Source organism: Neophocaena asiaeorientalis, unplaced genomic scaffold, assembly GCF_003031525.2.
Source record: "Neophocaena asiaeorientalis asiaeorientalis breed wild unplaced genomic scaffold, Neophocaena_asiaeorientalis_V1.1 scaffold142, whole genome shotgun sequence".
Classification (NCBI taxonomy): Eukaryota; Metazoa; Chordata; class Mammalia; order Artiodactyla; family Phocoenidae; genus Neophocaena; species Neophocaena asiaeorientalis.
In genome coordinates, this window is record NW_020174563.1 from 2,415,660 (window position 1) to 2,430,892 (window position 15,233).

The 15,233-nt window shown below is 45.1% G+C and overlaps 1 protein-coding gene across 1 annotated transcript in view; it reads left to right on the top strand.

Annotated features, from left to right (window-relative positions):
- The window catches only part of NPC1 (NPC intracellular cholesterol transporter 1), a 47,626-nt gene that overhangs the window by 20,268 nt on the left and 12,125 nt on the right, over nt 1-15,233 (top strand). The window contains exons 5-14 of the mRNA XM_024757864.1: nt 226-393; nt 960-1,209; nt 2,981-3,054; nt 3,637-4,007; nt 5,441-5,667; nt 8,440-8,540; nt 10,731-10,833; nt 13,477-13,666; nt 14,107-14,289; nt 15,065-15,179. Coding sequence (XP_024613632.1) covers nt 226-393; nt 960-1,209; nt 2,981-3,054; nt 3,637-4,007; nt 5,441-5,667; nt 8,440-8,540; nt 10,731-10,833; nt 13,477-13,666; nt 14,107-14,289; nt 15,065-15,179 — 1,782 coding nt within the window. The remainder of the gene's footprint in view (nt 1-225; nt 394-959; nt 1,210-2,980; nt 3,055-3,636; nt 4,008-5,440; nt 5,668-8,439; nt 8,541-10,730; nt 10,834-13,476; nt 13,667-14,106; nt 14,290-15,064; nt 15,180-15,233) is intronic.

A 15,233-nucleotide genomic window follows, 5' to 3' on the forward strand; every position in this document is an offset into this window, starting at 1 on the left:
TAAGTTGCTTGGAATCTGGCCTGATGTTACTTGTAGGGTGACAAGCTGGTTTCAGAGGTGACCTCTGTTCCCGTCCTTAGTGTCTACTGTCCCGAGTCCCAGCCCGCGGCTCCTGCTTGCAGTGTGTCTGGATTTCCAAGGTCACACGTGAGAGGCCTCCGGTAAGATCATATCTGGTGAATTAAAGCAGCTCGGCTTCAGTCTTTTCCCTTCCTCCCCTGCCAGCCATGTACAATGCCTGCAGGGACGTGGAGGCCCCCTCGAGTAACGAGAAAGCCCTGGGGCTGCTGTGCGGGAAGGAGGCCGAAGCCTGCAACGCCACCAACTGGATTGAGTACATGTTCAACAAGGACAACGGCCAGGCGCCTTTCACCATCACGCCCATCTTTTCAGGTGGGGATGAAGACCTCCACGTTTGGTGTATTGTACTTAGGATTTTTTTAAAGCCCAGGAACCTTAACCTGCAGTAGGAAGATAAATTCAGATCACTAGGTCCTAGAGTTTCCTCCAGCGAGAGAGGTAACTAGAGCATTTATCCTGCCCCTGGTTGGTTAGGGGTTGGGCATGGGAGTGGAGATAGAAGAATTGCCTTCAGGTGTTGCTACAGAATTGAAGGAATAAGCTGTTTTTTAAAAAAAGTTTTTTCAAAAGCTCTGCCATAGTGTTAGACTAGCTCCTCAGTGGAGATAAAACTTGATTGAAGGTTTACCGTGGAATGTGGTGGACTTGGATCTCGGTGACAAACCCTATGCCCAGAGTTATTGAGGTTAACTTAAAATTTTACAGGACTAAGCAGCAGAACATAACTTGATCACCCAGAAACCTCCAGTCCTTTTTATTCTTCCATTTGTGTTACTTTCAGTGTGCTTATCATTGGGTTTAAATATAATTTAACACAAGCCTTGTAGTGTTTGCTTTTTTTTAATGGAGATTCTCACTCAACACAATCCTTCCCACAGATCTTCCAGCCCATGAGATGGAGCCCATGAACAATGCCACCAAGGGCTGTGACGAGTCCGTGGATGAGGTCACGGGGCCCTGCAGCTGCCAGGACTGCTCGATCGTCTGTGGGCCCAAGCCCCAGCCCCCCGCCCCTCCTGTTCCCTGGAAAATCCTGGGTCTGGACGCCATGTACGTCATCATGTGGAGCACCTACATGGCGTTCCTGCTCGTGTTTTTTGGTGCATTCTTTGCCGTGTGGTGCTACAGGTAATCCGTTTTGTTTTTCCTCCAGGACAAGAAGAGCAAAATTACCTAAGTGGCACTTCTAGCTTTCGCTCGGTAGACTTTGGTTCATTAGAATAGGAAACAAATATCTGCATGAATACCATTCCATGAATTGCTTATGCCCTGCAACTAGTCAATAATCAAAAGCCTATTTAGCCGTTGAAACATTTGAAGTCAGTTTCATTGATTTATTCAAAATGGCATGTGATTTAAAGCAGCCATTCTTTAACACAAAGTCTCATGAGCCAAATCTGATTCAAATCCTTTCAGATGCAATACTGTATCCTTCTAGATATCTGCGTCTTGACTTAGGACAGCACATTTTTTTTTAAACTTTTTATTCTGAAATAATTTTAGACTCACCAAAAGGGTACAAAAATAGTAGAGTTTATTTATATCCTCTACTGGCTTCCTCTAGTGTTACAACGTACATCACCCATGGAATATTATTTAATCAAAACCATGAAAATAACATTGGTATACTGTTGTTGGCTAAACCACAGTCTTTTTTTCAAGTTTCACCAGTTTTTTCTCTAACACCCTTTTTCTGTTTCAGGAACCCATGTCACGTTCACTTTTTGTTTTATTCATCTCCTCCTATCTGTGACAGTTTCTCATCTTTCCTTTTCTCTTACGGCCTTGACACTTTTGATGAGTGCTGGTCAGTTATTTTGTAAAATGTGCCCCAGTTTGTCTTTATCTGATATTTTCTTGTGATTAGGTTGAGGTTAGGTGTTTTTGACAATATCACAGAAGTGACGTGTCTTTCTCAATGTATCATATCAAGGGCTTATGATGTCAGTATGTCTCATCACTGGTGAGGTTAGCCTCGATCACTTGGTTAAGAAGGTATCTGCTGGGTTTCTCTACTACAGTAATGGTGAAGTTACTATTTCTCCCTTTGGAGTTGATAAATATCTTAGAGGAGGTATGTTGAGACTATGTTAATACCTTGTTTCTCCTCAAACTGCCGCCCACTGATTTTAGCATCCATCCGTGGATCTTGTCTTCAACACTTATTTCCTGTGGTGTTTGCCTGCTGGTGCCTTTGTATTTCCCTCGTTCCTTCTCCATTTACTAACTGGGCTTACTCTGTACAGAGTTATCCTTTCTCCTCTACTTATTTATTTATTCAGTTATGTTTACATCATGGACTTTTAAAAAAAATTCTGTGGTCTCTGTTCAGTATCATCATTTATCTTATTGCTCAAATTTTCCCAGTTTCAACCACTGGGAGCATCTTCTGGTGGCTCCTGTGCTTTTTTAAGCATGCCCCCCCCCACCCCACCCCCCAATTCTCAAGCTTGTTCTTATTTTCTGGAATCACAAGATGTTCTTTTATTTTCCCTGCTCCAGCCCTAGAAGCATCCTTTTCTGCAAGGAGTCCTGGTTGCTTTCATTGGAGAGTGGTGTTTAGAAACCAAGATCTAGGCACTAGATGTGCTCATTGCTCCTGCAATATAGTGTTTACTGTGTTTTTAAAGAACCTAAAACTTTTAAATGTAAATGAGGGCTACAAGGTGAAACTATCCTTTATTAATTTTTTTTAATACCCTTATAAATTCTCCCCTGAGACTGATGAGCAGAGAGACCCAGAGCAAGAGAACTTAAGGGAAGGCAGGCACCAATTAGGGAGGAAGCAAACAGAATGCGGAAGTGAGCTTTCAATGGGGAAGCTCGTGTGGGAATGTCAGAAGAACAGCCTCACTGTGCCGAGGTCCACGAACACGACTTGCATGCTTTTATTTTCCAGAAAACGGTATTTTGTCTCCGAGTACACCCCCATTGATGGCAATATTGCTTTCTCTGTAAATGCCAGTGACAAAGGTAGGCACGTTGGTACTTAACTAAAAGGGTTGGGACCATGTTGGCACAAGAGTGTTCATGTCCTCAACAAACGTTCATATGCCTGTTCCAGGAGAGGCCCTGAGCTCATGCCGAGGACACGGCTGTGATGGAGACAGGGTCCTTGACTTTGTGTGGCACTAACAACCTGGTCAGCGTGGCAGATCAGAACCACGCAGTTAATGATAGCAGTAGAATGATCCTGGCCTGGGATGAGAGCTGTGGAGGCGCCAGCGTGGTGGGCTGAGAGCCGGGGTAGCAGGAAAGATTGGAGGGAACTGCTCTGGACAGAGTGCTGAGAGCACTTTGCTTTTCTGAGGCTTGTGTGTGAGCACCGTTCCTCTAGGGGTGGGGATAGGTGTGGGCAGGTGAGCAGGGCCGCTTCCAGAGCAGACAAGTAGCTGGTGGGAGGCGGGCAGGGGATCGTCCTGTGCACGTCCCGGTGTGTCCTGTGTGGGCGCTAGTCCCGTTATGGGCAGTGGTAGCTGATGCTCTCCCCGTTCCGACTTTCAGGAATGGCTTGGCTCTTAACCTCCACCCTCTCTTCCTATCCCGCTCTTCCAGGGGGGCCGTCCTGCTGTGACTCTCTGGGTGCCGCCTTCGAAGCCCGTCTACAGCGGCTCTTCGCACAGTGGGGCTTGTTCTGCGTCCGACACCCCGGCTGCATCATTTTCTTCTCCATGGCCTTCATTGCCGCCTGTTCTTCGGGCCTGGTGTTTGTGCAGGTCACGACAGACCCGGTGGACCTCTGGTCTGCGCCCGGCAGCCAGGCGCGCCGGGAGAAGGAGTACTTCGACACACACTTCGGACCTTTCTTCCGCACCGAGCAGCTCATCATCCAAGTCCCCCTCACCCAGCCACACATGTACCATCCCTACCCCTCTGGAGCCGACGTGCCCTTTGGGCCTCCACTTGCCATAGACATCTTGCACCAGGTAATCTGCTCTTTGCAGAAATCAATTCCGGGGGACGCGGCACTTTGTCAGCTTTTGACCAGTTTACTTGATGTGGGTTTGGGGCTGAGTGTGGTGGTTTATCTTGTAAACCTTAATGATAAAAGTACAGGCGCTTTTCACTTACTTTTCAAAAAAGTGATAGCTGTTGAATTTAATGGAAAATTTACTGTAGACCGCTTTGGTATTTATTTCATACAGATGGTCTTGCTTGAAATTGAGATGAGCATTTCTCTTTTGAAACAGAATGTATTTATAATTCACCTAGGAACTTATGGATTTTTTTCCCGTGATAATTAAAAAGTAATACACCAGCATCCAAAGGGATAAAGCCTCTTACGCTGTCCTGGGGACCTAGGAAGGAACTGCTGGATCACTGCTGATCCACCTGCAGGAATGAACTTAGTGTTGCCTGAATGTGGGCTCCCTGCCTGCGTTTGGTGGGAGGTGCATTTGGAACGAGATCCATCCCGTGCTCTTACAAAGGCTTTTAAACCTGCCCGTTCTCCCTTATCACACTTACCTGTAAATAAACTGCATCCACTTATTTTTTAATGAACAGTTGCACGGTTGCATGGTTTTTCCTTTAAACATTGCTGTTGCCCTACAGAAAGTCTTGATAGCTTGAAAAAACATCAAAATATTCTCAAGACTTTAGTAGGATCTTTTTTCCACCCAATGACTGTCTGTTGCTTTTTCCCAGCTTGTTGCAAAAGGTGCAAATGTTGTCATTTACCTCCTGGAATATATTCTCTATTAGAAAGTACGAGAATATACATAAATAACCATAGTATGGAGGAAGGTGGTATTTGTTGGTGAGGGGAGGGAGTGTCAGGAAGATCAGGCAGATGACCCCAGGCTGCCCTCTGTGGCCTCGTGGGTCCCTGTGGAGAAGGGTGGGAGGGCAGATGTTCGTGTGTCCTGCGCTGGGATCTGACCTGTCGTGGTGCCCCCTCCTCTCTCTGGGTGCCTGTAGGTGGGGTCTCCATCCCAGTTTGCTGTTCCTCAGCAAAAATATGTTTGTTTTCTTTTTAAGATTTTTTTTTTGATGTGGACCATTTTTAATGTCTTTATTGAATTTGTTACAGTATTGCTTCTGTTTTATGTTTTGGTTTTTTGACTGCGAGGCACGTGGGATCTTAGCTCCCCAGCCAGGGATTGAACCCTCACCCCCTGCATTGGAAGGTGAAGTCTTACCCACTGGACCGCCAGGGAAGTCACCAAAAATATGTTTTAAAAAAAAAAAAAATTTTTTTTTTTTTTAACCGTCATGTGTCTCAGCCTTCCCTGTCTCAGGAAGAATTTTCGCCAAATCCTCTTTACCTTCTGACTCCTCCAGGCGATAACGGTTAGTCAGCCTCTGAGGGAAAACTGATACATTTCTGGGTTTGTTTATTTTAAAAATCATCCTTCAGGTTCTTGACTTACAAACAGCCATCGAGAACATTACTGCATCTTACAACAATGAGACTGTGACACTCCAGGACGTCTGCTTGGCCCCCCTCTCACCATATAACAAGCACTGCACCATCATGAGCGTGTTAAATTACTTCCAGAACAGCCATTCCGTGCTGGACCACAAAGTAGGAGACGACTTCTTTGTGTACGCGGATTACCACACACACTTCCTGTACTGCGTTCGGTAAGTGGCAGGGACAGTCCTTCCTTCATTCCTCCAACATTGGAGCCCCTGCTGTGGCCACACACCGTTGAAGGTACTGGAGCCCCAGCAGGGGTAAACAGTGGGATCCTCCAGGCAAAGCCTTCCTTCTAATGAAGGGAGGCAGAGGCTGAACAGTAGCCGCTGGCCCTGACACCGGGTTGAGACGGTGCCAGGTAGAGGCGATGCAGTGGGGAAAGGAAGCTGGGCGAGGGCAGGGAGTGCAGGGGGCATGCCGCTCTCCGTGCAGCAGAGACCTGGTCAGCAGAAGGGAAGACGGAGGCCTGGGAGAGTTGGGGTTGGGGGGGTGGGGGGAGTGTTCCGTGTAGGCGGGCAGCAGGTGCAAAGGCCCTGGGGCGAGGCATTCGTGGTGTGTCATTGAGGAACGGCAGGTACCGCTCAGCCCCTGACTCCCGCCTGGATTGATAACACATAGTTGCCCTGCCCCAGGCATTCCTGAGCTGGTTAAATAGTGCAAAAATAGAAGCCTATAGTGCTTTTTCTTGTCTTTCAAGTATAAATTTATTTCATGATACTGAGTTTTTAAAATGTGCAGCATCCCCTCGAGGAGTGGGGGCTGGATTAGAGTGCAGTTAGATCGGAGGGCACTGAAGCTGCTTCGCCTCGGCGGCTCGACTGGCTGGGCAGGGGGGGGGGGTGGGTTGAATTAGGGGCAGGGTGCGTGTATGGTTTGAATTAGACACAGAGAAGCGTGCTCGGTGACCTGTGAGGTGATCTTTAGGCCTGTCCCGCGGCAGGAGGAGCGGCTTGCGGCTTGTGTCTGCCGTCTCTGGATGCCATCCATGTACCTTGGCCTGATCTGGCCCAGAGACAGTTGTTCAGCCAATCAGAGCACCACTGTGGCTGTTCCTTTTTTTTTTTTTTTTTTGCGGTATGTGGGCCTCTCACTGCTGTGGCCTCTCCCGTTGCGGAGCACAGGCTCCGGACGTGCAGGCTCAGCGACCATGGCTCACGGGCCCAGCCGCTCCGTGGCATGTGGGATCCTCCCGGACCGGGGCACGAACCCGTGTCCCCTGGATCGGCAGGCGGACTCTCAACCACTGCGCCACCAGGGAAGCCCTGGCTGTTTCTTCATTATGGAAGCAGAGAAATTATTCCTTGTCACCTGTGAACGTGCTGCTCAGTTAACCACATCTTGACAGCCAACTGCTCTAGCTTCTGACCTGGTTTGGTGACTTTAGGTTCCGTCTCTTTTTGTTACTGGAATGTGACTGACTCTAGATGGTTGGGCTGTGTTTACTCTCTTCAGGATGTCACATCTATAAACACAAGCCCGTGAAACAATAAGTGTAGCCCGTGTACCCAAAGCAGTGTTCTCCGAAGGACAGGTGGTACAGGGTGGCCACTGGTAATTGGAAAGAAAGGTTCAGTATTATTTAACTTTAGTATTTAAAGAAAAAAGTTATTTTCTCTCTGTTTGTTTTACAAAATAAAATATCGACAGAATTTTGGCCACAGGGGAGACACATGAGATGGGTGTTTTGCCCGAGGGGAGTGTGGTTCACACAGGTGTGGAAACACCACCGTGAGCACCTCCTCTCCTGCGCGGCAGAGGTGTGTGTTGTCTGTGGTTCCGCTTGTGCGTCCCCAGCTCTCAACTCCCTCCTCACCCTCCACCTTTCCCTGGGCTGTTCCGCCTGGGGGCATGCAGGCCCTGCAGGAGCCCGGCTAGCCCAGAACCAAGCACAGACCTCCTGCTTCCCCCGCATCACATGATGGCATCAACGCCTAACCGCTTACAGGATGCCTGGACTCTTCCTCACGTAGCTCTTATGGGTTTTAACCTCAGCATGAGCCCTCAAGCCCGCAGTGTGGCAGCAGAGCCCCACATGTGTGGGTTGACAGGACTCAGCTTCTATGCAGCCCTGCTGTTTGCCCCCAGCAGTGACCTGATCTCCAGGACCTGAGCCCGTCCCTTGTCCCTTGGCGCTGAAGGGCGGTGGTTCACATTATATACGAGGACCTTCACGTGTGCCCAGCGTCTGCCTGACTTCTGTGCTGAAATGCTGGTTCCCTGTCACCGGTTGTCTGTCTCTCCTGCACTGCTTGCATCCCTGGCCTGGTCTCCCTGCTTCTTTCTTTCCTACTTCCAGACCTCCTTCCGCTTTGCCACCCGAGTTATCTTTGTCAAACAGCTCATGACCTCCCTTTTCCCCACATCTGATTGTTCCCTAGTGTCTACAGGATAAAAATCCAAACTGCTTAGCATGGCGCCTACCCCTTTTTTCCGCTGCTTCCCTCTTCCTTCCTAGCCCCACCCCCTGCCTGGGAGGCCCCACTTCATGAGTACCCCATGCTCTAGACCCAGGACTTCCTGTGGTCCCTCAGGCCGCCGTCCACTCTATCCTTTCCTGTACCTGTCCTCATGCTCTTTCTTCTCTTCCCACCAGTGTGGTGTGTGGAAGCCCTCACTTCTTCCCTCCCAGGTGAATCGCCCCTCAACCTTAGAGACCTGGCCTGTACAGCTCTTTTCTTCATGGTGGCGGTTTTCCCCACGTATTAGCAGCCCCCTCCTCTGTGCACCAGGTGACATCAACCACATTGCACTGTATGTGCCTGCCTCTCAGTGATGCTGAGCTCCCAAAAGCAACTACTGAACTGTTATTATTCATCCAAGGAACCAACCTCAGGCTCACATTCTTAATCCGCCTCATGACTGCTGCGTAAACGTTTAGGTCTCTGTGACGTCTTAAGGTTGTTCTAATTGGGTGGTGTTTTCTGAATTCTTGGCAGGGCTCCCGCCTCCCTGAATGACACCAGTTTGCTCCACGATCCTTGCCTGGGGACCTTTGGTGGACCAGTGTTCCCGTGGCTTGTGTTAGGAGGCTATGATGGTGAGAGAAGCTTTTACTCTTCCTGCTAGATAAAGTAGTCTTGGTTCTGTCATTAACAGTCAAGTGATAATTACGAAGATTTCATCAATCGAGCACTCTTATTATTTACCCAGTATATTGGGTCCCAAATATAGTATCTCCTTCGGCTTTGGGTTTTATTGTGCATTTGAAGGAAGTGGTATTAGCCATTTTTAGGTTACTCTTGGGAAAGCTGTCGACAGCTAAGGACGTTTTCCCAGAGTAATGCCATTGTGTACATCCACGTAATACGTTGCTCAGTTTCAGGGAGTTCATGGAACCCTTGAAACTCGTTGAGAGAGCCCCTGTGGAGTCTCTAGCCCTCTGGTTAAGAACGTCTGTAATGGGGGAGAGATAATATGTGAGATGGGGGAAAAGAAACAAAGTGGATAGATTTTTTCCTTCTAAACCAGTTGGCTAAGAATTCAAACACTTTTATAGTGGGAGAGGCGGTTGGTTTGCTCTTTGCTGGTTCCTGCAGCACCTTGGAGCAGATTCTGTTAGGTGTGATGGGGTAGTGAATCATGTGACAGCTTTGGCATCTGAAGCCTAATTACAGGCAGCCTAACAGGTTTTTCTCCAGCCTAAAGAAGAAGCCAGATGTTCTTCTCCTCATCCAGTGGGAAGGGAGAAGTTGTGAGCTGTAAATTTTACTCTGCCTTATGTAACACCATGTGGTTTCTAATCAGTGGGGAAAAGATGGTGTCACCAGCTGGGTAGCCACAGCCATCAAAATTAAATTTGTTCTCTACCTTATTCCTTCCACCAGAGTTAAATTCCAATGGAACAAAGATTACAGGATAAGAAGTGAAACTATTAAAGTACTAGAAGAGAATGCAGGATGAATTTTTAAAAATAATTTTTAAATGGAGAAGGCATTTCTAAGCAGGACACACAATGCAGAAGCCACAGAAGGAAACACTGATGAATTTGACTGCATGAGAATTTAAAATTCCTGTGTAGAGAACAAAGTTTAAAAAACAAGCAGCAAACTGGAGAAAAAAAAAAGTTAGTGTACATAACAGACAGCATTTCCTTAATATGTGGAGAGCTCTTGGGGAAAAGAGAGAAGGTCAGCCACCCAAAAGAAAAGTGGGCAGAAGTCATATGAGTGTTAACAAAGGAAGAAATGCAAGTGGCTTTCAGTTATATGGGGAAAATGCTGAACCTTACTCCAAATTAGTGAAATGCCTCTCACTTCAATCTTTTACATAAGAGATTAGTAAAGATCTAAGTGTTTGATAAAATCTTTTGTGGATGGATGTGGGGAAACCACATTGTTGGTGGAAGTATAAATGGTTACTGGAATATAAGCTCCAGGAAGACCGAGATTTTTATCTCCTTTGCTCACTGATGTATCCATAGTCTCTAAGATAATGTCTGGCACAAAGTAGGTCTCAGTAAATATTTTGTTGAAGAAAGAAATGAAAAACAGGAGGCCTCTTTGGAGGGCAGTTGGGGGGCATCTATCAAAATTAGAAATGCACATATTTTTTGATTCTGTGATTGTACTTATAAGAATTGATTCTACGAATTACATTGTACATATTGGAAATATCAGGTTATTCTTTGTAGTAATTCTGTATATAATACCAAAAAGATTTGCAAAGATAGCCATCAACTGGAGATTGGTTAAATTATACTAGGAAATATCATACAGCAGAAAAAAGAATAAGGACACTCTCTGTGTACTAAAACAGAGCATTCTCAGGATACGACTTTAAAAGCAGCATTTGCAGAAGAGCGTGTCACCGCTTGTGTGAACAAGGAGGGAAGGGGAGACTGTGCTTATGCACATGGACCGTGGCTGGAAGGAGTCACAGTGCCATGGTGTGGGGAGGAGAGCTGAGACACAGACGGGGACTGAGGGAGGAGGGAGGCTTTTCCCTGAACACCTTTCCGCTCTGTTTGAAATTGTCACCATGCACATGCCGTGTAGTAATGATGATATGAATGACAACTGTGCCTACTTCCACACGAGGGTCCTTTTTCTTCACTAGCTGAACTACACAGGCACCAGATCTCCTGTTGTGTTCCTCGAGCTCAGGTGTGTATAGGCTTCAGCCCTATGAGAAACCAGGCACCTAACTGGCTTGTGATTTTCCCCTCGTATTGATCTAGTTTTCTGCACGCTTGTAATCTGCTTTTTGATGTCACCTTTTTCCTTTCTAGATGAAAACTACAATAACGCCACAGCCCTTGTGATTACCTTTCCTGTCAATAATTACTGTAACGATACAGAGAAGCTCCAGAAGGCCCAGGCCTGGGAAGGAGAGTGAGTTGCTCACAGGGTCTAAACAAGCTGTTCTTTCTGTGGGAAGGTGGACCGTAGCAGAAAGCATTTACAATTAGTTCAACTACATTAACCAACAGTAGATCTAAGTTATGCCATTTTTTTCACTTGGTACTGGTGGTGCTATGAAAAAAAAAATCTATTAATAAATTTACTTATAACCATTCTTTTAATACATATCCCTGCAACAAGAATGCAAAAGTATCTATGCAGAAATGTTCCTTGCATTCTTTTCTAACAGCGAAGCCTGAGCAGGCTGAGTGTGTTAGTAGGGAGAAGCGTAGTAGAATAGTATTCCGTCATTAAAGGTGGTGAGGCAAATAAATGGTTCAAGATGGTGACTAAAAACTGCGGTCAGCTTGTTTGGACAAATATATGCTATGCATGCCATCCATGCCTAGCAAAGATACCAAACAAACGACCTGGGAACCGGTTAGCTGTGGTATAACCTCTAGAGAATGGGAAGAGGGGACCGAGGGAGACAGGGACTCTGAACAGCTTTGTTGGGATACAATTCATATACCATACAGTTCACCCATTTAAAGCGCACAGTTCAGTAGCTTTTAGTATATTCACAGATGTGTGCAAACATCACCATGGGCAATTTTAGAACATTTTCTTTACCACAGAAAGAAATCCCATCTTCTTTATTGGTCACCCTCCTAACCCCCAGCCCTACCCAGCCACCAATCTACTCTCTGTCTCTAGATTTTCCTATTCCAGACTTCTATATGAATGGAATCATGTACGTGGACTTTTGGGTCTGGCTTCTTTCAGTTAGAATAATGTTTTCAGGGTTCATCCAAGTTGTAGCCTGTGTCAGTACTTCGTTCCTTTTTATGGCTGAAGAATATCCCATCCTATGGATATACCACATTTTGTTTATCCATTCATCAGTTGATGAACATTTGAGCTGTTTCTACCTTTTGGCTATTAGGAATAATACTACAAACATTCATATACAAGTTTTTGTGTGAACATGTTTTCATTTCTCTTAGTTGGTATATATCTAGGAGTAGAATTGCTGGATCATACGGTAACTCTGAGGAACTGGCAGACTTTTTTCCAAAGCGACTGCACCGATGGGACTTCCCTGGTGGTCCAGTGGTTAAGGCTCTGCTTCCACAGGTTGGGGAACTAAGATCCCACGTGCTGTGCGGCGCAGCCAAAAAAAAAAAGTGACTGCACCATTTTACATTCCCACCAGTGTATGGAGGTTTCAGATTCTCCACACCTCGTCAACACTTGTTATTATTTGACTTTTTGATTCTAGCTATCCTAGTGGGTGTGAAGTGGTATCTCATTGCAGTTTTTTTTGTTTTATTTTGTTTTTTTCGGCCAAACTGCACAGCTTGTGGGATCTTAGTTCCCCAACCAGGGCTTGAACCGGGCCACGGCAGTGAAAGCACCAAGTCCTAAGCACTGGACCACCAGGGAATTCCCTCATTGCAGTTTTGATTTGCATTTCCCTGATGACTAATGAATTTGAGCATCTTTTCATGCACTGATTTGTGTAACTTCTTCGGAAAAATGTTTATTCATATCCTTTGCCCATTTATTTCACTGGGTTATTTGTATTTTTATTATCGAATTATAAGAATTGCTATATATTCTACAAGTCCCTTATCAGATGTATGATTTGCAAATATTTTCTCCCATTCTCCAATCTGTGTTTTTGCCTTTCTTGATGGTATCATCTGAAACACAGAAGTTTTTAATTTCAGTAAAGTCCAATTTATCTATCTTCTCTTTTGTTATTCATACTTTTGGTGTCATAGCCAAGAAACCATTGCCTAACCCAAGGACCTGGAAATTTACACCTATGTGTTCTTCTGAGAGTTTTATAGTTTTAGCTCTTACATTTAAAAGGTCTTTTATCCATTGAGTTAAGAGTTAATCTTTATACATGGTGTGAGGTAAGGGTCCAACTGCATTTATTTGTATATGGCTCTCCAGTTGCCCCAGACCATTTGTTGAAAAGATATTCTTTCCCCCATTAATAGTCTTGCCAGCTTTATTGAAAATTAGGTGAAGGCAGATACATGGCATATTTCTGGACTCTTAGTTCTGATTCTTTGATCTGTATGCCTGTCCTTGCCTTGTGCTTGTAACCACACTGTCTTGATTACTGTTGGTTTGTAGTAAGTTTGAAATTGGGAAGTGTGAATCTTCCTACTTTGTTCTTGAAAAAGAAGATTTGGGCTATTCTGGGCCCCTCGCAATTCCATGTGAATTTTAGAACAGCTTGTCTTTCTACAAGGAAGTCAGCTGGGATTCTGATAGGGATTGCATTGAATCTGTAGATCAACTTTTAAAATTTTTGTTCCATGAGCATATGTCTGTAGTATAATATACTTCATTTAGAAATCATTTTTAGTAAAAAAGAAGTGAGACCATGAAGCAGTTTTTAAACTTGTTCTAAACCTGTTTTAAATACTGGAAAACTCAGCATGTCTGGAACTTCGTAATCTGGAAGTGTCCTACCTTCTACTTGCCAGTTTAGAAGGTCCTAACGAGGTATACGGGTTAAGTGTGGCTTTTGTGTCGTAGAAGTTACGAAGAAGTTCCTTACTTAGTTGTCACTAAGTTTTAACTAAAAATACAAAATTTTGCTTACCCTTTTAGGTTTATTAATTTTGTGAAAAACTACAAGAATCCAAATCTGACCATTTCTTTTAAGGCTGAACGAAGTATTGAAGATGAAATAAACCGTGAAAGTAACAGTGATATCTTCACTGTTCTAATCAGCTATAGCATCATGTTTTTATATATTTCCATAGCCTTGGGGCATATCAAAAGCTGTAGCAGGTTTCTGGTAAGTGGGGTGTGTAGGTGTGTGTGTGTATGTGTGTTAGAGGGAAATGGCAGTACACAGCGTGATGGCATGTTTTTGCCTCTGCTTAATCCTAATTCATTATGTTCAAAACTACCTTAAATTGTCCTGTGTTTTACTTGTTTGTCACATTTTCTGCTTCCTGCATCTGTTTTCTTCAGTTCCAATTTCTTATCTTCAACTTAAAGTTTATTTCACGTAATCCAGTTTTTTTTCTAACTTGCCATCACCTAAGAATGTAAGCTGATAAAATATGTTGCTAGGGAAGACCTAGACAACTTTTCATATCTTCTCTCAAACCGGGAACCGTACTTTTAAATCTAGATGGGCAATATCCAGGTAAAGAGGTGAAAATGAGGACCTTTTAGGAACAGGACAAAAAACACCCTAAATGAGGATTTATGTCTTTGTGGCATCTCCAGGTGGATTCGAAAATCTCCCTGGGCATCGCGGGCATCCTGATTGTGCTGAGCTCGGTGGCGTGCTCCTTGGGCATCTTCAGCTACATTGGGATCCCCTTCACCCTCATTGTGATAGAAGTCATCCCGTTCCTGGTGCTGGCTGTGGGAGTGGACAACATCTTCATTCTGGTCCAGACCTTCCAGGTGCATTTCAGAGTCTCACAGAGTCTGACCAAGTACCAGGCTCCACATACAGCTGTTCAGCTCCATGCGGAGTATTTGAGTGTGACACGTGGAGACTTCGTTTCCGTTCCTCTGTGTTGCTTATTGGTGCCTGTAACTTGTTCTGGACATTTTGAGACCAAGAAGATTGAGACCAACATTCTCTTTGGTTGGTGGCATAGATATAAAGTGAGAGTTTGGTTTTAAAATATGTGCAACATGTGTGCAAAAAGGGCTAACACGCTTGTAGAAAATATTTTGGGCACAACAGCTATTAAAATGATTCTCAGTATAGTGTAGAAGAATGAGGGATTTGTCAGAGGTGCCACTAAAAGGCAAAAGGTCAACACAGGACCCACTGATGTAAAAAATGATGTCAATCCGTTGGTTCTCCCAGGGTCCCTTGTCCTGTAGCGCTTACCTGGGCAGAGACCCAGTGGCATGTAGGAGTGTTATTTAAAGGTCCAGCCACCTGCAGCCTGCGTTGCTTGTATTTTCCTGATAACCTGATTCAATCCTTCCTTTAGATTCTCACCTGTTACCTGGCTCCGGGCTTCAGAAATATCCCAAATGAATCAACATGAGAAGTTTGGGGTCCTCACCGCTTTATTGTATAAAGTTCACAAACAACAAGTAGATGCTGCTAATCATTATTTTTTACCATCAGGTTAACACAAGGCACCAAAGAAGCAAAGAGGTGGCATTGTAATTGAGAAACTTTAATGTCGCGTGTTTAACTTTTTTTTTTATTTTTAAGAGAGATGAACGTCTCCAAGGGGAGACGCTGGACCAGCAGGTGGGCCGGGTCCTGGGAGAAGTGGCTCCAAGTATTTTCCTGTCGTCCTTTTCAGAGACGGTAGCATTTTTCTTAGGTAATTACTCTTTGAATCTGCCAACCCTGAGGTTTGCTGAGCCTGGGTGTATCA